The sequence below is a fragment of the Ranitomeya variabilis genome, chromosome 2, assembly GCF_051348905.1.
Source record: "Ranitomeya variabilis isolate aRanVar5 chromosome 2, aRanVar5.hap1, whole genome shotgun sequence".
NCBI lineage: Eukaryota > Metazoa > Chordata > Amphibia > Anura > Dendrobatidae > Ranitomeya > Ranitomeya variabilis.
Window position 1 is genome coordinate 443,116,261 of NC_135233.1, and position 20,188 is coordinate 443,136,448.

The following is a 20,188-nucleotide window of genomic DNA, read 5'->3' on the forward strand; positions in this document are numbered from 1 at the left end:
GACAGAGATAATCAAAGTAATTCGTCATAAATTGAGTTTGGTTTGAATTTTTCGCAATTTGAGTTTGCAAACCTAAATAATTTGCAATTTGATTTGGATTAATTGTCTAAAATGTCATCCACCGAGTTAAAGATAAAGATAAGATAAGACAGAGTAGAATCACAACTTCACATAACCTCCAGTATGATTTTCTTATTATTTTGAGGTGGATGTGACAATTTTTGCGAAAGGCAAAAGAAAAACTAGGATTGCCTCTGCTCTGATGTCTGTGATAAAAAAAAAATGTAGGGAAGATACCTGTATGGTAACTTGGGGTCCAGTGGTCCATTGACATAGGAATGAATCTTTGTTCCATCACCCACTTGAACATCCAGCTCATTTGATCGCACAGATCTCCGTGTCACATTTTGCACCAAGATGTAGGTGACATAAGTGTCGGTTAGATTGCTTTTAAAGTCACTGTATGTCTTAGATAAAATCCCCCAAGGTGGATGATTGCCTAAAAAGATAAATCAATTATGCCTATTCCTGCCATCGTCTATATGTTTTAGTACATACTCTACAGATACTGAGCATTTATCCAATCTCACGATCGTACCATTCATCTTTGTTGTTATTATGACAGCATACGCCACTATAGCTCCATATGAACTATCAAAAGGCGAGAAAGTAATGTGCATTGTGCCATTGGATGTAGTCAGACCGGTCAGAATGTTGGTAGTTTGATCCGGCAGGCCTGTGGAAAAGTCACCGAAAAAATTGCAGAACTTAGATTGATGTATAATAGGTAATGATGTATTATTGTTTTTATACTATTCATATTCATATTTGATATTTCCAATGTCAGTTGCATGGGTATGGAGAAGGTCCAAGAGCAGAGAATGCTATATACACTGCAGGTGCCAGCTATGTTATACAGCTGACACCTTTCCTCTAACAGCTAGCTTCGACCTGCGGCATTTAGTGGAGCAATCAAGTCACACGATGCTTCTGTGTCACGCACAGTGAAGGACACACTAAGTGCAACACAAAGGGATAAGGAGAAGGGGGACCCAACACTAGGGAAGCGGTGAGTGGGCACCCCTAGACAGATCTAACGTCACCCTGTCTATCCTATCGCACCTATCGCTGAGCAAGATACCTAATCCCTACCTGACCCTGTCGATAAGCCCTGCACTGGGGAGGACATGATGAGCGCTGTGGTGTCCACCAGCAGACACCGCTTGTGCCACACTTCATATATGCCGACACAAGAGCCCCAGGGGGGACTTCATCCTTTATCATCTCTTTGCAAGTCACAGCTAATTATAAGTGAGGCTTGACAAAGACCCAGTAAGGGTCGAAACGTAACCTTACCTTCAGTGTTTCATCATTCTGTGGTGTTGTCCTGCACATGTAATAAATACTTAAAATTATTTGCACATTATAACAAATGAGTGTGGCTGTTTTCCTTTAAGAAGGGACTAGAGGAGTGTCAGGTAGCGCTACAAGCATGGGCAATTATTGTTGATGCACTGTGTGGCCCTATCTGTGACCATGCCATCATTTAGGTAAAAAGTAGAAGAAGTGACCATGTGTGAGTGCTGTGTTAAGCTATGTTCACATTACTTGTAGCCTACTGTCAGTGCAGTGACTCCGTCAGGCTTACTTCTGAAGTCCTGGAAAATAAGAATTTTGTTTTTGTACTGATGGGGCCATTGACTTTAATGAAGCAGATGGATTCACTTTGTGTTTTGTCTACATAATTTTCAGCAAAACAGTATGTGCCTATTTCAAGACGGCACCAACATGTGGTTGATGGCGTCTTAATGACCCCTGAAATAGGCATATACTACCAAAAATGATGCCTGACAGAGCACATAGTGACTCCGTCTGTATATTAAAGACAGAACATAGCCTAAATCATTGTAGTTCATGGAAGAAGGCACTCAGCTGTGCAATGGAGAAAGCTGAATCCATGGTCTCTTCCTTTCTGGATTGATTGTGTTTAGGAAAGTAGAGGACCGGTATCTCATTCCTCCTGCTAGGTGGGAGTCTTAAAATTGGAATCAGAACCTATTAACCCCTCAGTGATTGAGCCAATTTTAACCTTACTGATCAGGCCAAATTTTTGAAATCTGACTAGTGTCACTTTATGTGGCAATAACTTTGGAACACTTCAAGGGATCCCGGTGATTCTGAGAATGTTTTCTCGTGACATACTGTATTTAATGATAGTGGTAAAATTTGTTATACCCTTAAAGGGAACCCGTCAGCAGGACTGTGCACAATAACCTACAGACACTGTCAGGTTGGCGCCATTATGTATACTGATTACAATGATACCTGGTGATGAAATCCGTCTTGTGGTTGTTGTTTATTCTTTATTTTCAGTTTAAAGTTAGTGATATGCTCGTGCTCCGGGGCGGCCTGTGGGGTCTTCATGTGGAGCGCTGATTAGGTATTCATCTGTATGGCTTTTGACAGGTCACTGATCCCTCACTGACCTGCCCTCTATTCTACATAATGAATTTTACATAATGAATATTATATATATATATATATATATATATATATATATATATATATATATATATATATATATATCTCTTTTTAAAAAATCCCCATCTGCAGGCAGGCGACGGCTGTGGCGCCTGCGGTGCAGCATGATACCATATGTAATGTGCATGTAATTCATTTTTTTATGTTATATTTACCCCCAGGTGCGTAACAAAAGTTTATAATGTAGAGCTGTGAATTTAAAAAAAATAATTTTTTCTCACAAAAATGTACTTTTAGCTCCAATTTTATTGCGCCCCCATACATTGTACCTAGCTTGCTCTTCTGTCAACATGCACCCCATAAATTGCTAAATGCTCTCTCCCCGCTACAATAATGCCAAACATGTGGCTGCTTAGAGTGGTTTATGCTCAGTGGTTCTCATTTATTTGGATTTGGGAGTGCAAAATTCACTAGATTTTATTTGTGTGGGCGGGAGCAATGTTGCATTTCCAGAGTCTTTGTTCTACCAGTAACGTGGGACCCCTTATAGTTCCAAAGACAGATGACGGACCTGAGTGGGGGCTGGTTTTGTGTGGGATAAATTAGGGTTTTTATCTGTAATTACATAATATTTTTCCATTACTTCCAGAATAAGGCTGGGATTATTGTTGTGAATTTGGATTCTGGGCTCCCCCGGTGGCTACTGGTGGAATTGAACTGGTGTTTTCATCTTCTCTGTTCACCTGTTCCCATCAAGATGTGGGAGTCGCTATATAACCTTGCTGCTCTGTTAGTTGCTTGCCGGTCAACAATGTTATCAGAAGCCTCTCTGTGCTTGTTCCTGCTCCTAGACAACTACTAGATAAGTTGGACTCTTGTCCATGTTTGTTTTTGCATTTTTGTTCCAGTTCACAGCTGTAGTTTCGTTACTGTGTCTGGAAAGCTCTTGTGAACAGGAATTGCCACTCTGGTGTTATGAGTTAATGCCAGAGTTTTAAAGTAATTTCTGGATGGTGTTTTGATAGGGTTTTCAGCTGACCATGAAAGTGTCCTTTCTGTCTTCTGCTATGTAGTAAGTGGACCTCAAATTTGCTAAACCTATTTTCATACTACGTTTGTTATTTCATCTTAATTCACCGCCAATACATGTGGGGGGCCTCTGTCTCCTTTCGGGGTATTTCTCTAGAGGTGAGCTAGGACTAATATTTTCCTCTGCTAGCATTATTTAGTCCTCCGGCTGGTGCTGGGCATCTAGAATCAACGTAGGCATGCTACCCGGCCACTGCTAGTTGTGCGTTAGGTTTAGTTCATGGTCAGCTCAGTTCCCATCTTCCAAGAGCTAGTTCCTATATATGCTGATGCTATGTTCTCTTGCCATGGAGAACATGACAGATTATATTCTTGTGTTCTACACTGAGCACTTACGTTTCCATGTAAATCCAACAAAAATTTGATTTAGATGAAACCCCCAACAAAACCAGCCACCATAATGAGGCAGATGGAGACACATTGGAGTCCATTTGGCCTCTGCTCTGGTGGTATCCATTCTTATAGGCATGCACAGTTCTATGATCGCCCACACTTGCATGCTAAAAAGCTAAAATGAAGGAACTACGCCGGAACAGAGACCAGTCCAAAATGACTCCATCTACCTCATAAGTGAGTGGTTCTGTTGGGGGCTGTCTGAATCATGGTTTTGTGGAATTTACACGGGAACCTCGATGTAAGCGCACAGCAGAGAGCCCAGGATAAATGTGAGCCGAGCCTTATTCTGATTTTTGGGAGGTAGTAAGAACAAATAGACAGCAGTACAAGAATAGTTCTTATTTTTATTTTTGTTTGGTATAAGTGAAAAAGAAAATTTACTGTTCAGGTTGGTGCAATTACAGCAATATCAGATTTGTATCGGGTTTTATATTTTTTGCGGCTATCACACAGTAAAAATGCTTTTTTATAAAAAGTATGTTTTTTTGTCACCATTTTCAGAGAGCTGTATCTTTTTTATTTTTTGTCGAACAGAGCTGTATGAGGGCTTATTTTTTGCAGACGAGTTGCAGATTTGTTTATCATTTTGGGGTGTATAATAATTTTTGATTGCTTTTTATTAAAATTTTTCAAAACACAGAATGAACAAAAAACAGCAATTCAGTTGTTGTTTTTATTTTTTGCACCATTCACTGTGCAGTAAAAGTAATAAAACCCAGTTGTTCGTTGAGTTGCTATGATTACAGCGATATCAGATTTATATTTTTTATGCTTTGCTATTTTTACATACAAAAAACTAAAATATGTTAAAAAAGGAATTTGCTTTTGCATTCTCATATTCTGAGAGATGTAACTTTTTTATTTCTTTTGGCGAATGAGGTATATAAGGGCTTGTTTTTTTGCGGGATGGTTTGGAGTCTTCATCTATACCATTTCTTTTTAATGACAACTTTTTGATTGCTTTTTATTCACTTTGTTTGTGAATCAGTATGATGAAAAAGTGATGTTTTAGCATTTTTTATGACATTCGCCATATAAATAAATATAAATGAATAAATAACATACTAGTTTTATACAGTAGTTCGTTCTGTACTTTTTTTGTTTATTTTTGTTTTATCACAAACACTGCATTTTCAGTGGCAAAACGGCTTTTTGTGATTTGTGTCCACTTTTTTTTACTTTTATTTAACTTTTTTTCAGTTTTACACTTTTCAACTGTGCGACATGTATAATTTTTTTTTTGCTGGTCTCATACACTGCAGTACTCTCGCTTCTGGTGCGGGCCTGTTAAGTGCCGCTGTCAGAGATTGACAGTGGCATTTAACATATTGACAGCTGCAGGTGGATCATGATTCCAAAAAATAAAATCATCTGACATGTGCCAGAAAAGTTGCAGGCTAATGTCCGGAGCCTGCAGCCAAGAGGGGGAGGCGACCTTGGACTTACCTATACGTCCAAGGCCGTAAAGGGATTAAACTAAATGTTTGTCCCCGTTAAAATGATAAAGCCTATACTGCCGGCGCAGTTCCTGCAATGTAGGTACTCGCTCTTCCATGGCTCCCTTGCTGTTGTTGTGACACGTGACACCGGGGTCCAATCAGTGCTGACATCACTGTCTCCGTCTTCGGACAAACTGAACATGAAGGGGAAGCCAGAGCTGCACCTGATCCCAGGACCCAGACTACCTCTTCATGTTCAGTTTGTCCAAAAGAGGAGACAGCGTTGCCAGTGCTGATTGGGCGCTGGGCATCACGAGTCATTCCATCGCATCACAGCCCCGGGACTGTGGGTGCCAGCACCACTGGATTGGAGCCAGCACGTGAAGGTTGTATATACTTTATTATTTAACCTGGGCTGAACATTTAGTTTAAGAAGGGGTTGTCCTGTCACCAGGTCTAAAGAGGATTTATTTTAATCCTGTTGCTCCCCTAAGTATTATTAATTAACCCAAAACCAAAAAAGTCCTTAACTCTGGCACTATATGGAAGATTTAAGGGAAAAAAAAAATCAAAATACTCGGAGGAGCTGTGGGAATAAAATATGAGCAAAAACTGGTCATTTTTGACCTGGTGACAAGTACTCTATAAATACACAGAGAATTGTCTAGACTGGATGCAATGGTTTCCACTTCTCAGTTGAGAGTAGTACTAGCTATATTGAGGTTTGTAGCCTCTGAATGTATCTGGAGTAATGTTATGTACGTATATGAGAATTTTTTTGCACAATTTTTTGTGAAACGTGACTTTTTGTTCTAAGGTTTGAAGACAAAAAATAGACCTTTGAATCATGGTGATTATGAATGATTATGTACTTTATTGGTTCAGCTACACCTGTGATATAAAATATATATTATGTAATAATATAAAAGTTAGTTGGAAAGGGTTAAAGTTTATGGATACATAGGTAGCTTTAACATTGTGTACTTACTTGTGCAAGTAGACAGTGACATGTGGTCAATGGATAATATTGACACAGATTCAGTGCTGATATCGGCAGCTCTTGTATAGACCAGGAATGTATATGTTTCTCCTGGTATCAGATTCATTATTGTCACTGATTCACTTGTCACTATTGTATCATTTATCATTGTGGCTGATGAGTTAAATGTCTGGACTCTGTAGCTGTAAGACGTCTGATACTCATCAGGTTTACTCCACGTCAGAGACACAGAATATGAGGTCACAGCGCTGATCTGCAGAGATTTCACAGACATTGGTTCTGAAAAGGGGAAAAAAACAATAAGCTAAAACAAGAAGAAAATGGCAAAAGAATGAACATGTCATTTTTTGAACTGACAGGCAGGTAGTTGCTACTGGCCTACCTGTTGTACACGGTATAATTTTTTGCCGGAACAGAGCAGTCGCAGACCGCTCCTGCTGGCAAGTCAGCTGATTTGTTGGCAGGGAGCAGCTGAATCACTGGCAAGAGCGGTCTGTGACTGCTCTATGCCGGTGAAAAACAGCACGAGCACAGCATGTAGGTAGTTAGCAATTACCTGCCTATTAGTGCGCAGGGACATTAATCCAGAATATGTGGATTACTCTTTGTTTATATAGTCCCTAATGATTTGGAAAGAAGCACTCAGGGAGTTAAGAGGAATTCTAGATTAAAGGAACTTTTGGTAACCCTTTTTTTGTTTTGAGCTGGTTGGGAAAAAAATATGAAGGAAATAATTTTGTAAGATTTTTAGTGCAAGATAAAACTCTAGAAATGACAAATTTAAGCTCATGTATATGTGTGTACATAGGTATTATATATTCACCTATGAGAAAAAACGAATTAAAACAAATGTTAGTTTGAATTAAGTGGGAGAGATTAAACTAAGTTTGTCAGATTGGGAAACAGATTTAGGTTTTGAATTAGTTCGGGAAAATAGTAAAGATTGATCTCAGATTTAGGATTCATTCAGATGAGCGCTGTTTGTGGGCTGTTCTTGTTCACAATAGACCAATCATGAAGAGCACAATTGTACCCAATGGGTTAATGCAAATAGGCATTATTCTACACAGAGCGATGGTAAAAACTCAATGCACGCACTGTTCCTGTAAATTTTATGGACCTGAATAGTGTATTCGATAGAAAGGAGCTAATGGACCCATCTGCAAGGTGTGCCTATGAAGCCAGCTATGTCCACATTTTTCAGACATGACTGGGCCTGTTTTTTATATAGCCAACAAATCTCAGTGTGAAATTTACGATATAGAAAAGTCAAGTATCATTACTGAAAGCTGAACATATGTAACACCAAATGCCATGAAGTAAGTCCTTAATTTTAAAGCTGTTTATAAACCATTATAAACACCAATTCCAATATGAAATTAATCATATGGAAAAAGGACGAGGCCCATCAAAATTAAAATATAATAAATCTTTATTAGAAAATTAATTAAAAAATATTTTAAAAATAAATAACAAAGTGCCTAGTTATTGGGACACTACTAAATCCAGGAGTAAATAATAGTGATGACCGAATATACTGGTTACTTGAGATTTCCCGAGCATGCTCGGGTGACCTCCGAGTATTTTTTAGCGCTCGGAGATTTAGTTTTCATCGCCGCAGCTGAATGATTTACATCTGTTAGCCAGCATAAGTACATGTGGGGGTTGCCTGTTTGCTAGGGAATCCCCATATGTAATCAAGCTGGCTAACAGATGTAAATCATTCCGCTGCGGTGATGAAAACTAAATATCTGAGCACTAAAAAATACTCGGAGGTCACCCGAGCATGCTCGAGAAATTTCGAGTAACGAGTACATTCGCTCATCACTAATAAATAACAATATGACATACAGACATGGATTGTAAATGCTGCTACCAATGAAATATATAATTCTCCGAGGGTAGAGCACAAGATATTGTTTGAGTAGTATAAACTCCCCGGGAAGAAACGAGAGGCGAAACGCGCGTCGCGATGAGGAGGACTCTGCCCAATCCTGGCTCACCATCCCCGCTGTCATTTGATCGGTACTACAACATTTTATGGTGTTCCATATCGATCTAGTTGTCAGTATTTGCATCCTTTACTTCCAGCTCGCTGTTAGCTTGATTACATTTAGACAGTCTACATATATGAAGTAAGGATTACCTTAAGTTACAACTATGAGTCACCACAATTTTTTAGTTTACACTACTCAAACAATATCTTGTGCTCTATCCTCTTATATTATATATTTAACTGGTAGCAGCGTTTACAATCCTTGTCTGTGTGTCATATTGTTATTTACTCCTGGATTTAGTAGTGTCTCCCTAACTAGGCACTCTGGTACTTCTTTTTTTTTTAAATATTTTTTAATGAATTTTCTAATAAAGATTATATTTTAATTTTGATGGGTCCCTTCCTTTTTCCATATGATTAATTTCATATTAGAATTGATGTTTATAATATTAATTTGAAGTGCTATCAATTATTGACTTTGGACACCCTTTGGTTAATCTGTTTGTAAACCATGACTGAATTTTGTGGACAACCAAGGGTTAATAAATGTGATAAGGATTTAAAGGGACTCTGTCAGCAGAGAATGACTGTTTAACCCCTTAATGACCGCCAATACGTCTTTTAACTGACCTGAGATATAAGAGAATAGCATCCCCATACAGGTGACAATCCAGCAGCCGTCGGTTGTGCACTATAGCTGACAACTTGCTGCATTAGCCACGATCAGTATTTGCACTGTCCAAATCTGTTTAACCCCTTAGATGCTGCTGTCAAAATTGACTACATTATTATAAATGGTTAACAGAGTGTGGAGGCTTCCTCTTTATCCCAATTGGTGCCCTCAGATCATGATTGTGTGGTCCTGATGTTTGCCATGGCAATTCACTACCAAATAGCAGCCTTAGAGTTTGCTGGCTGTTGTAACCTGTTCAGAAGTTAGAGGCATTTAGGTGGTAAAAATCGACTTTTTCATTACTGTCATGCCACTTTGCATTAATTCCTGAAAAGCACCTGAAGGGTTAATAAAATACCTGACAGCAGTTTTCAGTATGTCAGGGGGTGCTGTTTTTAAAATGGTATAACTTTTGGGGGTTTCCCAATATATCAGACCACTAAAGACACTTCAAACATGGATAAGTCCCTAAAAAAATAAATTTTTTAAATTTCCTTGAAAAAATAAAAAATTACTGCTACATTTTTAAACCTCCTAAAATGCTAACAAACTAAAATAACATTTTACAAATGGTGCTGATGTAAAGCCGACATGTGGGAAATATTATTTATTAATGTTTTGCTGTGGTATGACTATCTGGATTAAAGGGATAATCATTCAAAGTGTGAAAATTGCTAATTTTTTAACATTTTTCTCAAATTTCTGATATTTTTTATGAATAAACACAAAACATATCGACCTAAATTTACCATTATCATAAAGAATAATGTGTCACGAGAAAACAGTCTCAAAATCACTGGGATTTGTTGAAGTATTCTGGAGTTATTACCACATAAAGTGACACTGGTCAGATTTCAAAAATTTGGCTCCGTCACTAAGGGGTTAAACCACGTACAAGCGCATCGGTGCATCACGGCAGTGCCAAACATTTAAGTGCACCTTCCCACCTGCTTGGTTTCCCTCTATCTCCACCCTCCCTTTCTTCTGTGATTGACAGCTCTGGCTTCATAGAGCCAGGGGAGGGCAGAGATAAATGGAAAACATGCAGGTAGGAAGGAGCACTTCAATGTTTGATCACGACATGGTGCACCTGCACTTGGTTTGAACGGTCATTCTATGCTGTCACAGTCCTTTTAAGTTAGATAATTGTGTAAATATACCTCTTCATCTTTTCTTCTTTCTTATCATACCTTCTTACCTGTTTCTTGCCCTTCCTTTCTTTGATTTTTTTTTCTTGCACACCTTTCTTTTTCTTTCTTGTTATCCCATTCTTCGTTTTAGGTCATCTCTCTTTGTTAGGTTATTATTTTGTTCTTTTGTTTTGTAGTGAATAATTTGGGTATAAACTCAAGAAAATATATTTGGAATACATTTTTTTTTTTTTTAAAAAGCCACATCTGTAACATGGTGTACTTGGAAATACCACTGATCCCAAAAACGTGCCAAGAGAGAGAAAAGGCACAAAAATGCATGCATTTATTTTATTTTTACTATTAAATAACAGCCAACAACACTTCTAACTTATTTTTCTGTATTTTTTTTTAAAGAAAAAACAAATATTCTAATTAGTCCATCATTAAGCCTCGATTTTATTATTTTTATTCTTGACAAGCTGAACAATAACAAGGATTACAGGAAATATTGCTGATGAAACCTACTTGTATAGACCGATGTGGTGACCGGAGAGCTCTGATACCCCCGGACTCCGACTGTTACCACAGTTATGGAGTAATTAGTCCCAGATATCAGACTCTGGAGGGTGACACTTGTTGTGGGACTTGTCACAGATAAGGTAGTTGATGGATATATCCCGTAGCCTATGTTATATGTCTTATTCACACCGGTCATATTTACTGGCTCCAACCAAGATAATGTCAGGTTCTTTGTTGCAATTGTGATAAAGAATAATGTTCCAGGTGGAGTTGGATCTGTGCAAAATAGGGAAATGTAATTAGTTGATTATCCCTCTAAAGTAACAAACCAAAAAAATGTTTATCAGACATGAGTTCATTATCTGTACATTGTAAAGGCGATTTGCTCCCTGCATTCATGTTTACAGTATAGTTACTAGATTAGACCAACATGTGAATGTCTCACCAACAAATTAAAATTTTCACTACACAATTGGGTCTCACAGAGCTGTTCAATCCATCACCCAAAAATATAAGGAGTATGGCAGAACTGCAAACCTACCAAGACATGGCCATCCACCTAAACTGACATCCCAAAAAAGGAGAGCACTAATTAGAGAAGCGGCCAAGAGGCCCATGGTCACTCTGGAGCAGTTGCAAAGATCCACAGTTCAGGTGGGAGAATCTGTCCACAGGACAACAAAATGTTGTCTACAAATTTGGCCTTTATGGAAGAATGGCAAAAAAAATTTCCATTTTTGAAAGCAAGCCATAAGAAGTCCCGTTTGCAGTTTACAAAAGCCATAGGGGACACAGCGAGCATGTGGAAGAAGGTGGTCTGGTCAGATGAGAGCAAAGGAGAACTTTTGAGCTAAATGCAAAAAACTAACACTGTGCATCACCCTGAAAACACCACCTCCACTGTCACACATGATAGTGGTAGCATCATGCTGTGGTGATGCTTTTCTTCAGCAGGGACAAGGAAGCTGGTCAGAGTTGATGGGATGATGAATGGAACTAAATACAGTTCAATCTTGGAGGAAACCCTGTTAGACCCAGAAGAAGAAATGAGACCACGGCATAGTCTTTGAAATGAGACTACCTTCCAGCAGGACAAGAACCTAAACATAGAATTCCAAAACGATCGGCACTCCACTGTAGCAGTGGTGCACGAGGAGGGTGAATAGTGCAAAATCAGAGAATTCCCGGCATTCACAAAAGGTCTAACTTTTATCTTTGTTACAGCACACTGATCCAACTGAAAAATTCAACTCATACTGAGCTACTGATAGCTTCAGATACCGCTGTGGAACGCTCCGGATGGGCTGAAACATTCAGTTGGATCAGTGTGATGTAATAAGGTTACACTTCTGTGGGTGAAGGCACTACTCTAATGCATTAATGACCCTAAACATGCTGGAATGGTTTAGATCAATACATAATCATGTGTGTGAACGGGCACAGTCACAGTCCAGACCTGAATCCCAACTGTGGCAAGACAGAGGCAAGAGGATATGTCAAGGACAAAATCAGGATCTTTTAAGGGTATGTGCAGATGATTAGTAAATGCTGCGGGTTGGACGCTGCATACTTGTGCAGCGTCCAACCCGCAGCAGTCAGATGTTACAGCATAGAGAATGGGATTTTAAGAAATCTCAGGCACAATATGAGTCCACAGACGCCCGCAGCTCATCCGCTGAGACGGATATACGACGCGTCTTTCTAGACTGCAGCATGTCAATTTCTCTTGCAGACAGAAACAAGCCGGGATCAAAACAAGAATACACTAAACCAAACAGGAGCAGAAGATGCACACCTAGACAGGGAAACACTAAGCTATATCTGGCAGCTTCCAGCAGCAAATTGGAAGCCTTAGTAGGGTGTGGTGCTCTCCAATATGCTGGAGCAGGGAGCTGATAACTTCAGCTGCAAGCCCACACACCCATACTACCAGATTGGACGGCACTACCTGTCCCAGCCTCTCTAACCTTAATGGTTAGGCAAAGTCCATAGTCCAGAGTTTCTGGTTCTGACATTTCTATCACCAGCGCTGCCCACTGAGTGAATACGGTGGCACATGGCGACAGAGGCAGAAGTCACAGGAGCAGATTATGATGGAGATGTGACACACACTTGACCAGTCACCTAAGAATTCAACGCATGGTGTCCTCAAGCCATTGCGCACTTCAATGCATCTCCACAGGGCTTTTTAAAAGTTAAAGCCCCAAATCCTGCAAGATGGTGCTCATGGCTGAACGTTCCAACAACCTGTTATTATACAAAATGCAGGCAACAAAACCACTTAAACAGTCAACTCCAAGGGAGAGCTATTGTCCAAAATAATTCAACAGATTGGGGGTATTGGCTTGGCACTTTGTATTAATGGAAAATAATGAAGTTATATGTACAGTAATTGAAAGAGAGTCAATGTAAAAAAGAGAGTCAATGTAAATATGGTTTTCATAAGGCAACAAACCCCACACAGATCATGTAAAGGTATTCAATCTTACTCACATGTAGCAGATGTCACTGATGCAGATGTTAGGCTACAGTTCCCACTAACCATCTGTACAGTGGCTGTATATTCCCTGCCTGGTAGCAATCCTGTGAATATTGCTTGTGTAGTAGCATTAGATATTTTTTGTATAACTCCTGACAGAATGACGTTGTAATAATCCATTTCTGCTCTAGCCGATGACCAATTCACAACCAGAGAACTAACTGACTGGTTGTTTTCCACTGATGTGATGTAAACTTGGTTAGGACCTAATGAGAAAATATTTCAGATTTAATGAAAACTGACCGAGTATGTACCTGTTTAGTCATAAAAAAGATAAACATTAAGTTTTTTATATTTTGGTCTGTCCCACAAAGTTATTCAGAAAGGGTTGTCAATGAATGGTCAATTTAGTAAACAACCATTACATTCTATAGTTACATAATAACTGTCCTGAATGGAAGTTTACAAAGTTAAATCAAAGTAAGAAAATAATTTGGAAAGTGGCATCTAAATTAATTTAAACAAAATACCATATTGGTACAACTTATAGTTTTTCCATAGCACCAAACTTTTTCTCTTTCTTTCTTTCTTTCTTTCTTTCTTTCTTTCTTTCTTTCTTTCTTTCTTTCTTTCTTTCTTTCTTTCTTTCTTTCTTTCTTTCTTTCTTTCTTAGACTTGTCTGTTTCTCTCCCTCTGCCTGTCTCCCGAACTTAGCCTGGAACTCCGAACATTAAAATGGACGTTTATGAGAAGTCCTTATTCAGAGTTCTAATGAACAGTCATTTTCTGTTTGTCATGCAGAAACAGAAAATAGAGTCAAGTGGGGACCTGAAAAGTGTCAGAGTGGTAGCAGAAAAGATATATATCTTGGTATCCTGTTAGCCAGTAGATATTAAAATATTTAGAATTGAGAGTCCTCAGTGGTTGATACCATTTAATTTCTAACTGAAAAAATGGTAACAAATTGCAAGCTTTCGAGACTACTCAGGTCAAATACAAAATCTGAAGATTCACATATTTGTACACAACAGGACACAGGAATAATGCAACAGACAAGACAAGTGACGTGAAGCATCTCATTATGGGAGAGGGATGAACAGTTGTGGCCATAAATATTGGAACAGTTTATAGATAAGGAGATAGAAAGTTTTAATGTCCTCTGATTGGGGTCTGGTTTTGTGTTGTGATGCCCCACAAGGTCTGAGGAGCAAATTCCTTAATTGGTTAATTGATGTAAAAAGACATAAATCCATGAAACAAATTCATCACTGAGTGTGTCAAAGGTCATCATGGGTCTACACTCCCAGACCCTCCTGTCTCTCTGAGATTTGAAGTTAGCTTTTAATACAACTAATTTCATGTCCATGGTGCTGTGATCCGGGAGACAAGAATGTGGTAACAGAGAAGGTTTGTGAGACGAGTTCTGCTCTTTTTTGTTCTTGTTTGCCTTTTTTGTTTCTGAGACTTCAGTTATTTTTTTAAGTGGACAACTTCTTCAATGTGTCAAGGCTCGTTAAAGGGTCAATATTGACTTTTAAGATTTCTATTTCTAATAGGTGGCACAATAGTTCAAATAGTTCAAGTCTTCTTCCTCTCTGAAGAGCCAATTTGCATATTGGCGCGTTTAAGAACCAGAATTTTTTTTCCTGCCAGTTTTTTTAGTTTGCAGTGGGCTTTTTTTTTTCAGGTTTTCGATTTAAATTTCACTTGCATGATTTAGAGGTGTACATAATTTATTGAAGAATATTACAATTTGAGAGTCCTCAGTGATTTACACCCTTTAATGGCTAACTGAAAAGATGTTAACAAATTGCAAGCTTTCAAGACTATGCAGGTCTCTTCATCAGGCATAGAATAACAGTAAATCCGAAGAGTTGCATATTTATGCACAAGAGGACACAGGAGTAATACAATAGAAATAGATAAAACGAGTGACGTGAAGCAGAGCTTTCAATGTGGGACAGGGAGAAAACAGTTGTGGCCATAAATATTTGAGCAGTTTATTGATAAGAAATATGAAGGTGTTATTGTCCTGTGATTGAGGTCTAGTCCATGGTTGTGCCTCCCCAAAATGGTCTGAGGAGCACATTCCTTAGTTCATATAGAAAGACATAAATCTATGCGACACATTCATTCCTGTACTGAGTGTCATAAGTTTATCCTCCCATATATTTTCATAATTTATCGATTAACTTTTATTTATTTTTTTTAGGAGAAGAATGCGAAAAAATAAATAAATCTCCCACTGATTTTTGGATTTTTTCATCACATGCACTGTGCTGTATAAATGGGGATTTCTTTATTGTAGGAATCACTTAAATGTTGACAATATTTTATTAATGCGTACTATTTATAAACAATATTTTTGTTTTATTACTTTTTATCCACCATTAATCTACAATAGCTTTGTTCCACTAGAGGACTTGAAGCTGCAACTTTTTGATCACATATACAATTGGTCTGACATAGTTATTGTTCAAGTGTTATAACTTTATCACTACAAGGCAAATTACTAGTCCATGTTTCTGGCACAAGCACAGACCTGGGGACTTTTGTTAGACCACCCAGATATATTTGTAATTATATAGTTTTTAATTTTTAACTACTTATACAAACCTGCGCAGATAGGAAACAGTGATACCGGGTCGGATTCAGTGATGTTATCGGCAGCTCTTGTATAGACCAGGAATGTATAGGTTTCTCCTGGTGTCAGATTCATTATTGTCGTTGATTCACTTGTCACTATTGTATTATTCACCATTGTGGCTAATGAGGTGACATTGGTCTGGACTCTGTAGCTGTAAGACGTCTGATACTCATCAGGTTTACTCCACGTCAGAGACACAGAATATGAGGTCACAGCGCCGATCTGCAGAGATTTCACTGATATTGGTTCTGTAATAAAATAAATAAAATAAGTCAGTGTAGATACAGAATAAGAGTGCAGCAAATATAGTATTATCGAATCGTAGCCACTGTCTAAAAACCTAAAAAAAAAAAAAAAGAGTTGTAATTTGAGTCAAGTGCACAGACTGTATGCATTTATAAAAAAAAAAAAAAGTAAAATGGAAGTAATTTGCTTAAAGATTAATCGTTGTTTTAATTTTTATTTTATAAATTAATAGTACACATACAAATAAGAAATTTTGTAATACATCTTATCAGATAAATCTGCTTCTTTCTTCTCCTGAATTGATCTTTCTCTCTAAATGCTTGGGTAAAATCTATATTCAGTGAAAACAGATTTTCACATTACGGAGAGTGGAGAGGACAGTTGGTGCTTTTAGCAGTCTTTGGGGAGAGGATCACGAGAAAGACACAGACATTCTGCTTCCTAAAGAATAGTTACAGTTCTCAATAGAACTTTATGAGCACTATCATCTCCTAAAGAATGAAAGATCAGTTCAGGAGGTGAAAGAAGCAGATTTCTCTAATAAGATATATTACAAAGTTGCTTATTTTCAGTTGTACTATTGATTTTTTAAAACAAAACTTTAAGATGATGGTTATGCTTTAATGATAGACATGATTGAAGCCATCCTGAGACCAAAGATTTCTTTGCACTGATTGTGGCTCACAACCATCTATCAGAACGTAATGTGGCTCTCAAGGTTAAAAGGTTGAGGACCTCTGCTGTAAGGCAAACATAAAGCTAAAGCTAAAAAAAAGATTATATTCTGATACTTGTTAGAATAAAACTCGTACGTTGCAGTCTACGTATGGGAAAAATAAACCTACTTGTATAGACCGATGTGGTGACCGGAGAACTCTGATACCCCCGGACTCCGACTGTTACCACAGCTATGGAGTAATTAGTCCCAGATATCAGGCTCTGGAGAAAGACATTTCTTAATAAACTTCTCTCAGATAAATTAGTTGATGGAGATATCCCATAACTTATATTATAAAACTTATATGACCCGGTCATATTTACTGGCTCCAACCAAGATAATGTCAGGTAATTTGTTCCAAAGCTGTTGAAGATTACATCTCTGGGTGGCGTTGGATCTGACAAGAAAAAAAAATACAAACAGGTGAAAACCAGAGCTGTGGGAATAGTATGAAATAAGTGGATTATTATGAGGGCAATCTGGACTACCACCCAGGGCTCTGTGAGGAAACATGGGCAGATTGACTTCAATATAATGTTCTGTTCAACACCATTGATGGTGCTAGTCCCCGGGCAGGGAGTTTTCCTGGAGCATTATACTAAAGAGGCTGCTTATGGGGGGTACATTATATTAGGGGCTGCATTATGCTATAGTGTCTGCCTATGGGGTGCATTATATTAAGGGCTGCATTATACTATAGAGGCAGCCTGTGGGGGTGCATTATATTAGGGGCCGCATTATACTATAGAGTCTGCCAATGGGGGTGCATTATTTTAGAGGCTGCATTATACTATAGAGTTTGCCTATGGGAAGTGCATTATACTATATAGAGTCTGCCTATGGGGAGTGCATTATACTATAGAGTCTGCCTATGGGGTGCTTTATACAATATAGAGTCTGCCTATGGGGAGTGCATTACACTATATAGTCTGCCTATGGGGGGTGCTTTATACTATATAGAGTCTGCCTATGGAGAGTGCATTATACTATAGAGTCTACCTATGGGGAGTGCATTATACTATAAAGAGTCTGCCTATAAGGGGTGCTTTACAGTATACTATATAGAGTGTGCCTATGGGGAGTGCATTATACTATAGAGTCTGCCTACGGGGGGGGTACTTTATACTATATAGAGTCTGCCTATGGGGAGTGCATTATACTATATAGAGTCTGCCTATGGGGGGTGCTTTATACTATATAGAGTCTCCCTGTGGGGAGTGCATTATACTATAGAGTCTGCCTATGAGGGGTGCTTTATACTATATAGAGTCTGCCTATGGGGACTGCATTATACTATATAGAGTCTGCCTATGGGGGGGTGCTTTATACTATATAGAGTCTCCCTATGGGGAGTGCATTATACTATAGAGTCTACCTATGGGGAGTGCATTATACTATATAGAGTCTGCCTATGGGGGTGCTTTATACTATATAGAGTCTGCCTATGGGGGGAGCTTTATACTATATAGAGTCTCCCTATGGGGAGTACATTTTACTATAGAGTCTGCCTATGGGGGTGCATTATACTATATAGAGTCTGCCTATGGGGTGTGCATTATACTATATAGAGTCTGCCTATGGGGAGTGCATTATACTGTAGAGTCTGCCTATGGGGGTGCATGATACTATATAGAGTCTGCCTATGGGGAGTGGATTATACTATATGGATGCCTATGGGGAGTGCATTATACTATGTGGAGGCCTATGGGGAGTGCATTATACTATATTGAGGACTATTTTGAGGATTGTCTGGTGCATTATACTATATGGAGGCTATCTAGGGGGCCATCATACAGTGTTGGAGCTATCAAACAGTTTAGGGGATACTATGGGGTCAGTATATATACAGTGTGAGGGCATTAGACTGTATAAGAGAGCATTATTCTGTGTATAGGAGAGCTGTACAGGGGGGAGACTCAGGACATTATTTAAAGTAATGTGGACACTTATTGTTATAGGGAAACTCAGGTTACTGTGACTGTCAAAGGAGCACACAGGGCAATATTACTTTCTAGGGGACAAAATGTGGGCGCTGTTTTCTAGGGAACTTGAACCCGGCATTACTATATTATAAAGGGTTACTTTACCATCTAAAGAGCACACAGCACCACACAGTAGGTGCAGTAATAAGGACACATACAGCATCAGCGGATCATTTTTGGGGTATCAGCAGGATGAGGAGTTGGTGCAGGTTGGGAATAGATGGTGATGGGGCTGGAATATGAGAAGTGAAACGTGTCTTTGTTGTATTCTCTGCAGATGAGTCCTGGATGGAAGAAGTTGTCATGTCGGTCTGAGCCAGATGGAAAAGACAGGAAAAGTGAACAATTCCATCAGAAAGAACATCAGCTGTAAGTCATTATCTGTAACTGTGCTGTGATCTGTTATATGTTCTGTAGGACTGGTATCTACCACTGACTGTATGGCGGTAATATCAATGTTGGTTTTTGTATGGAGATTATTTTCAGCAACAGTGCAGTCATCTGCTTAGGTTTTCTACATCCACTATTAGGATGCGTCACCGAATTGCAATCCAGGTTACCTGGTTAGGGGCCCACTCAGTAGTTTCGCGCCCCTGAATCAAAACTCTAGCTACGCCTCTGGGCTCTGTATATGGAGTCCGCAAACTATTATAGGAAATTCTGCAATCCAGGATGCCTGCTGTATAACAGTACTGCTTAGACCTATGGTGAGACTCCGTCCCTCCCGAATCTCGTCATATGCTGTACAGCCACATATGCGGTATTTCTACATCCAGTAGGAATTGTGGGACAAATTTTGGTGCCATTTTTACCCTTTTCCCAGTGAGAAAGTGTAAAAATCTGGGGCTAAAACAAAAGTTTAGTGGTAAAAATGTAATTTTTTTTCTTTATTGCCCAATGGTATAAAATGGTATAAAAATGGTATAAAATTCTGTGACCAAAAAATTCTGTGTAAATATGATCACTGCACCAGTTGATGAATTCACTGAGAGGAGTAGTTTGTAAAATGGGGTCTCTGTGCTTCAAAAGTAGTTTTCGACCACATGTGGAGTATTGGCGTACTCAAAAGAAATTGCACAGCAAGTTTTGGAGTCAATTTTCTCCTGCTATCCTTGTGAAAATAAAAAAAAATTGGGGCTACAATAACATTTTTGTGGGAAAAATGTGAGTTTTTCATGAGACATGACACCATCAGACCATTCCATCAAAGTCTGCGTTCCAAAACATCATTCCTTTTCTGAGTCCCGCCGTGAGCCCAAACAGTAGTTTACGCTCTCATACTCAGGAGAAATCACACAATAAATTGTATGGTGCAATTTCTACTGTAACCTTTGTGAAAATGCAAAATTGGGGCTAAAAACATTTTCGTGAGGAAAATGTGATATTTTTA

The 20,188-nt window shown here is 38.7% G+C and overlaps 1 protein-coding gene across 1 annotated transcript in view; it reads right to left on the minus strand.

Annotated features, from left to right (window-relative positions):
- LOC143806510 (receptor-type tyrosine-protein phosphatase beta-like) overlaps positions 1-20,188 on the minus strand; it is a 131,420-nt gene that overhangs the window by 31,485 nt on the left and 79,747 nt on the right. The window contains exons 25-31 of the mRNA XM_077287126.1: positions 16,944-17,213; positions 15,822-16,100; positions 13,220-13,471; positions 10,733-11,002; positions 6,394-6,684; positions 599-736; positions 298-499 (exon numbers count right to left, since the gene is read on the minus strand). Coding sequence (XP_077143241.1) covers positions 298-499; positions 599-736; positions 6,394-6,684; positions 10,733-11,002; positions 13,220-13,471; positions 15,822-16,100; positions 16,944-17,213 — 1,702 coding nt within the window. The remainder of the gene's footprint in view (positions 1-297; positions 500-598; positions 737-6,393; positions 6,685-10,732; positions 11,003-13,219; positions 13,472-15,821; positions 16,101-16,943; positions 17,214-20,188) is intronic.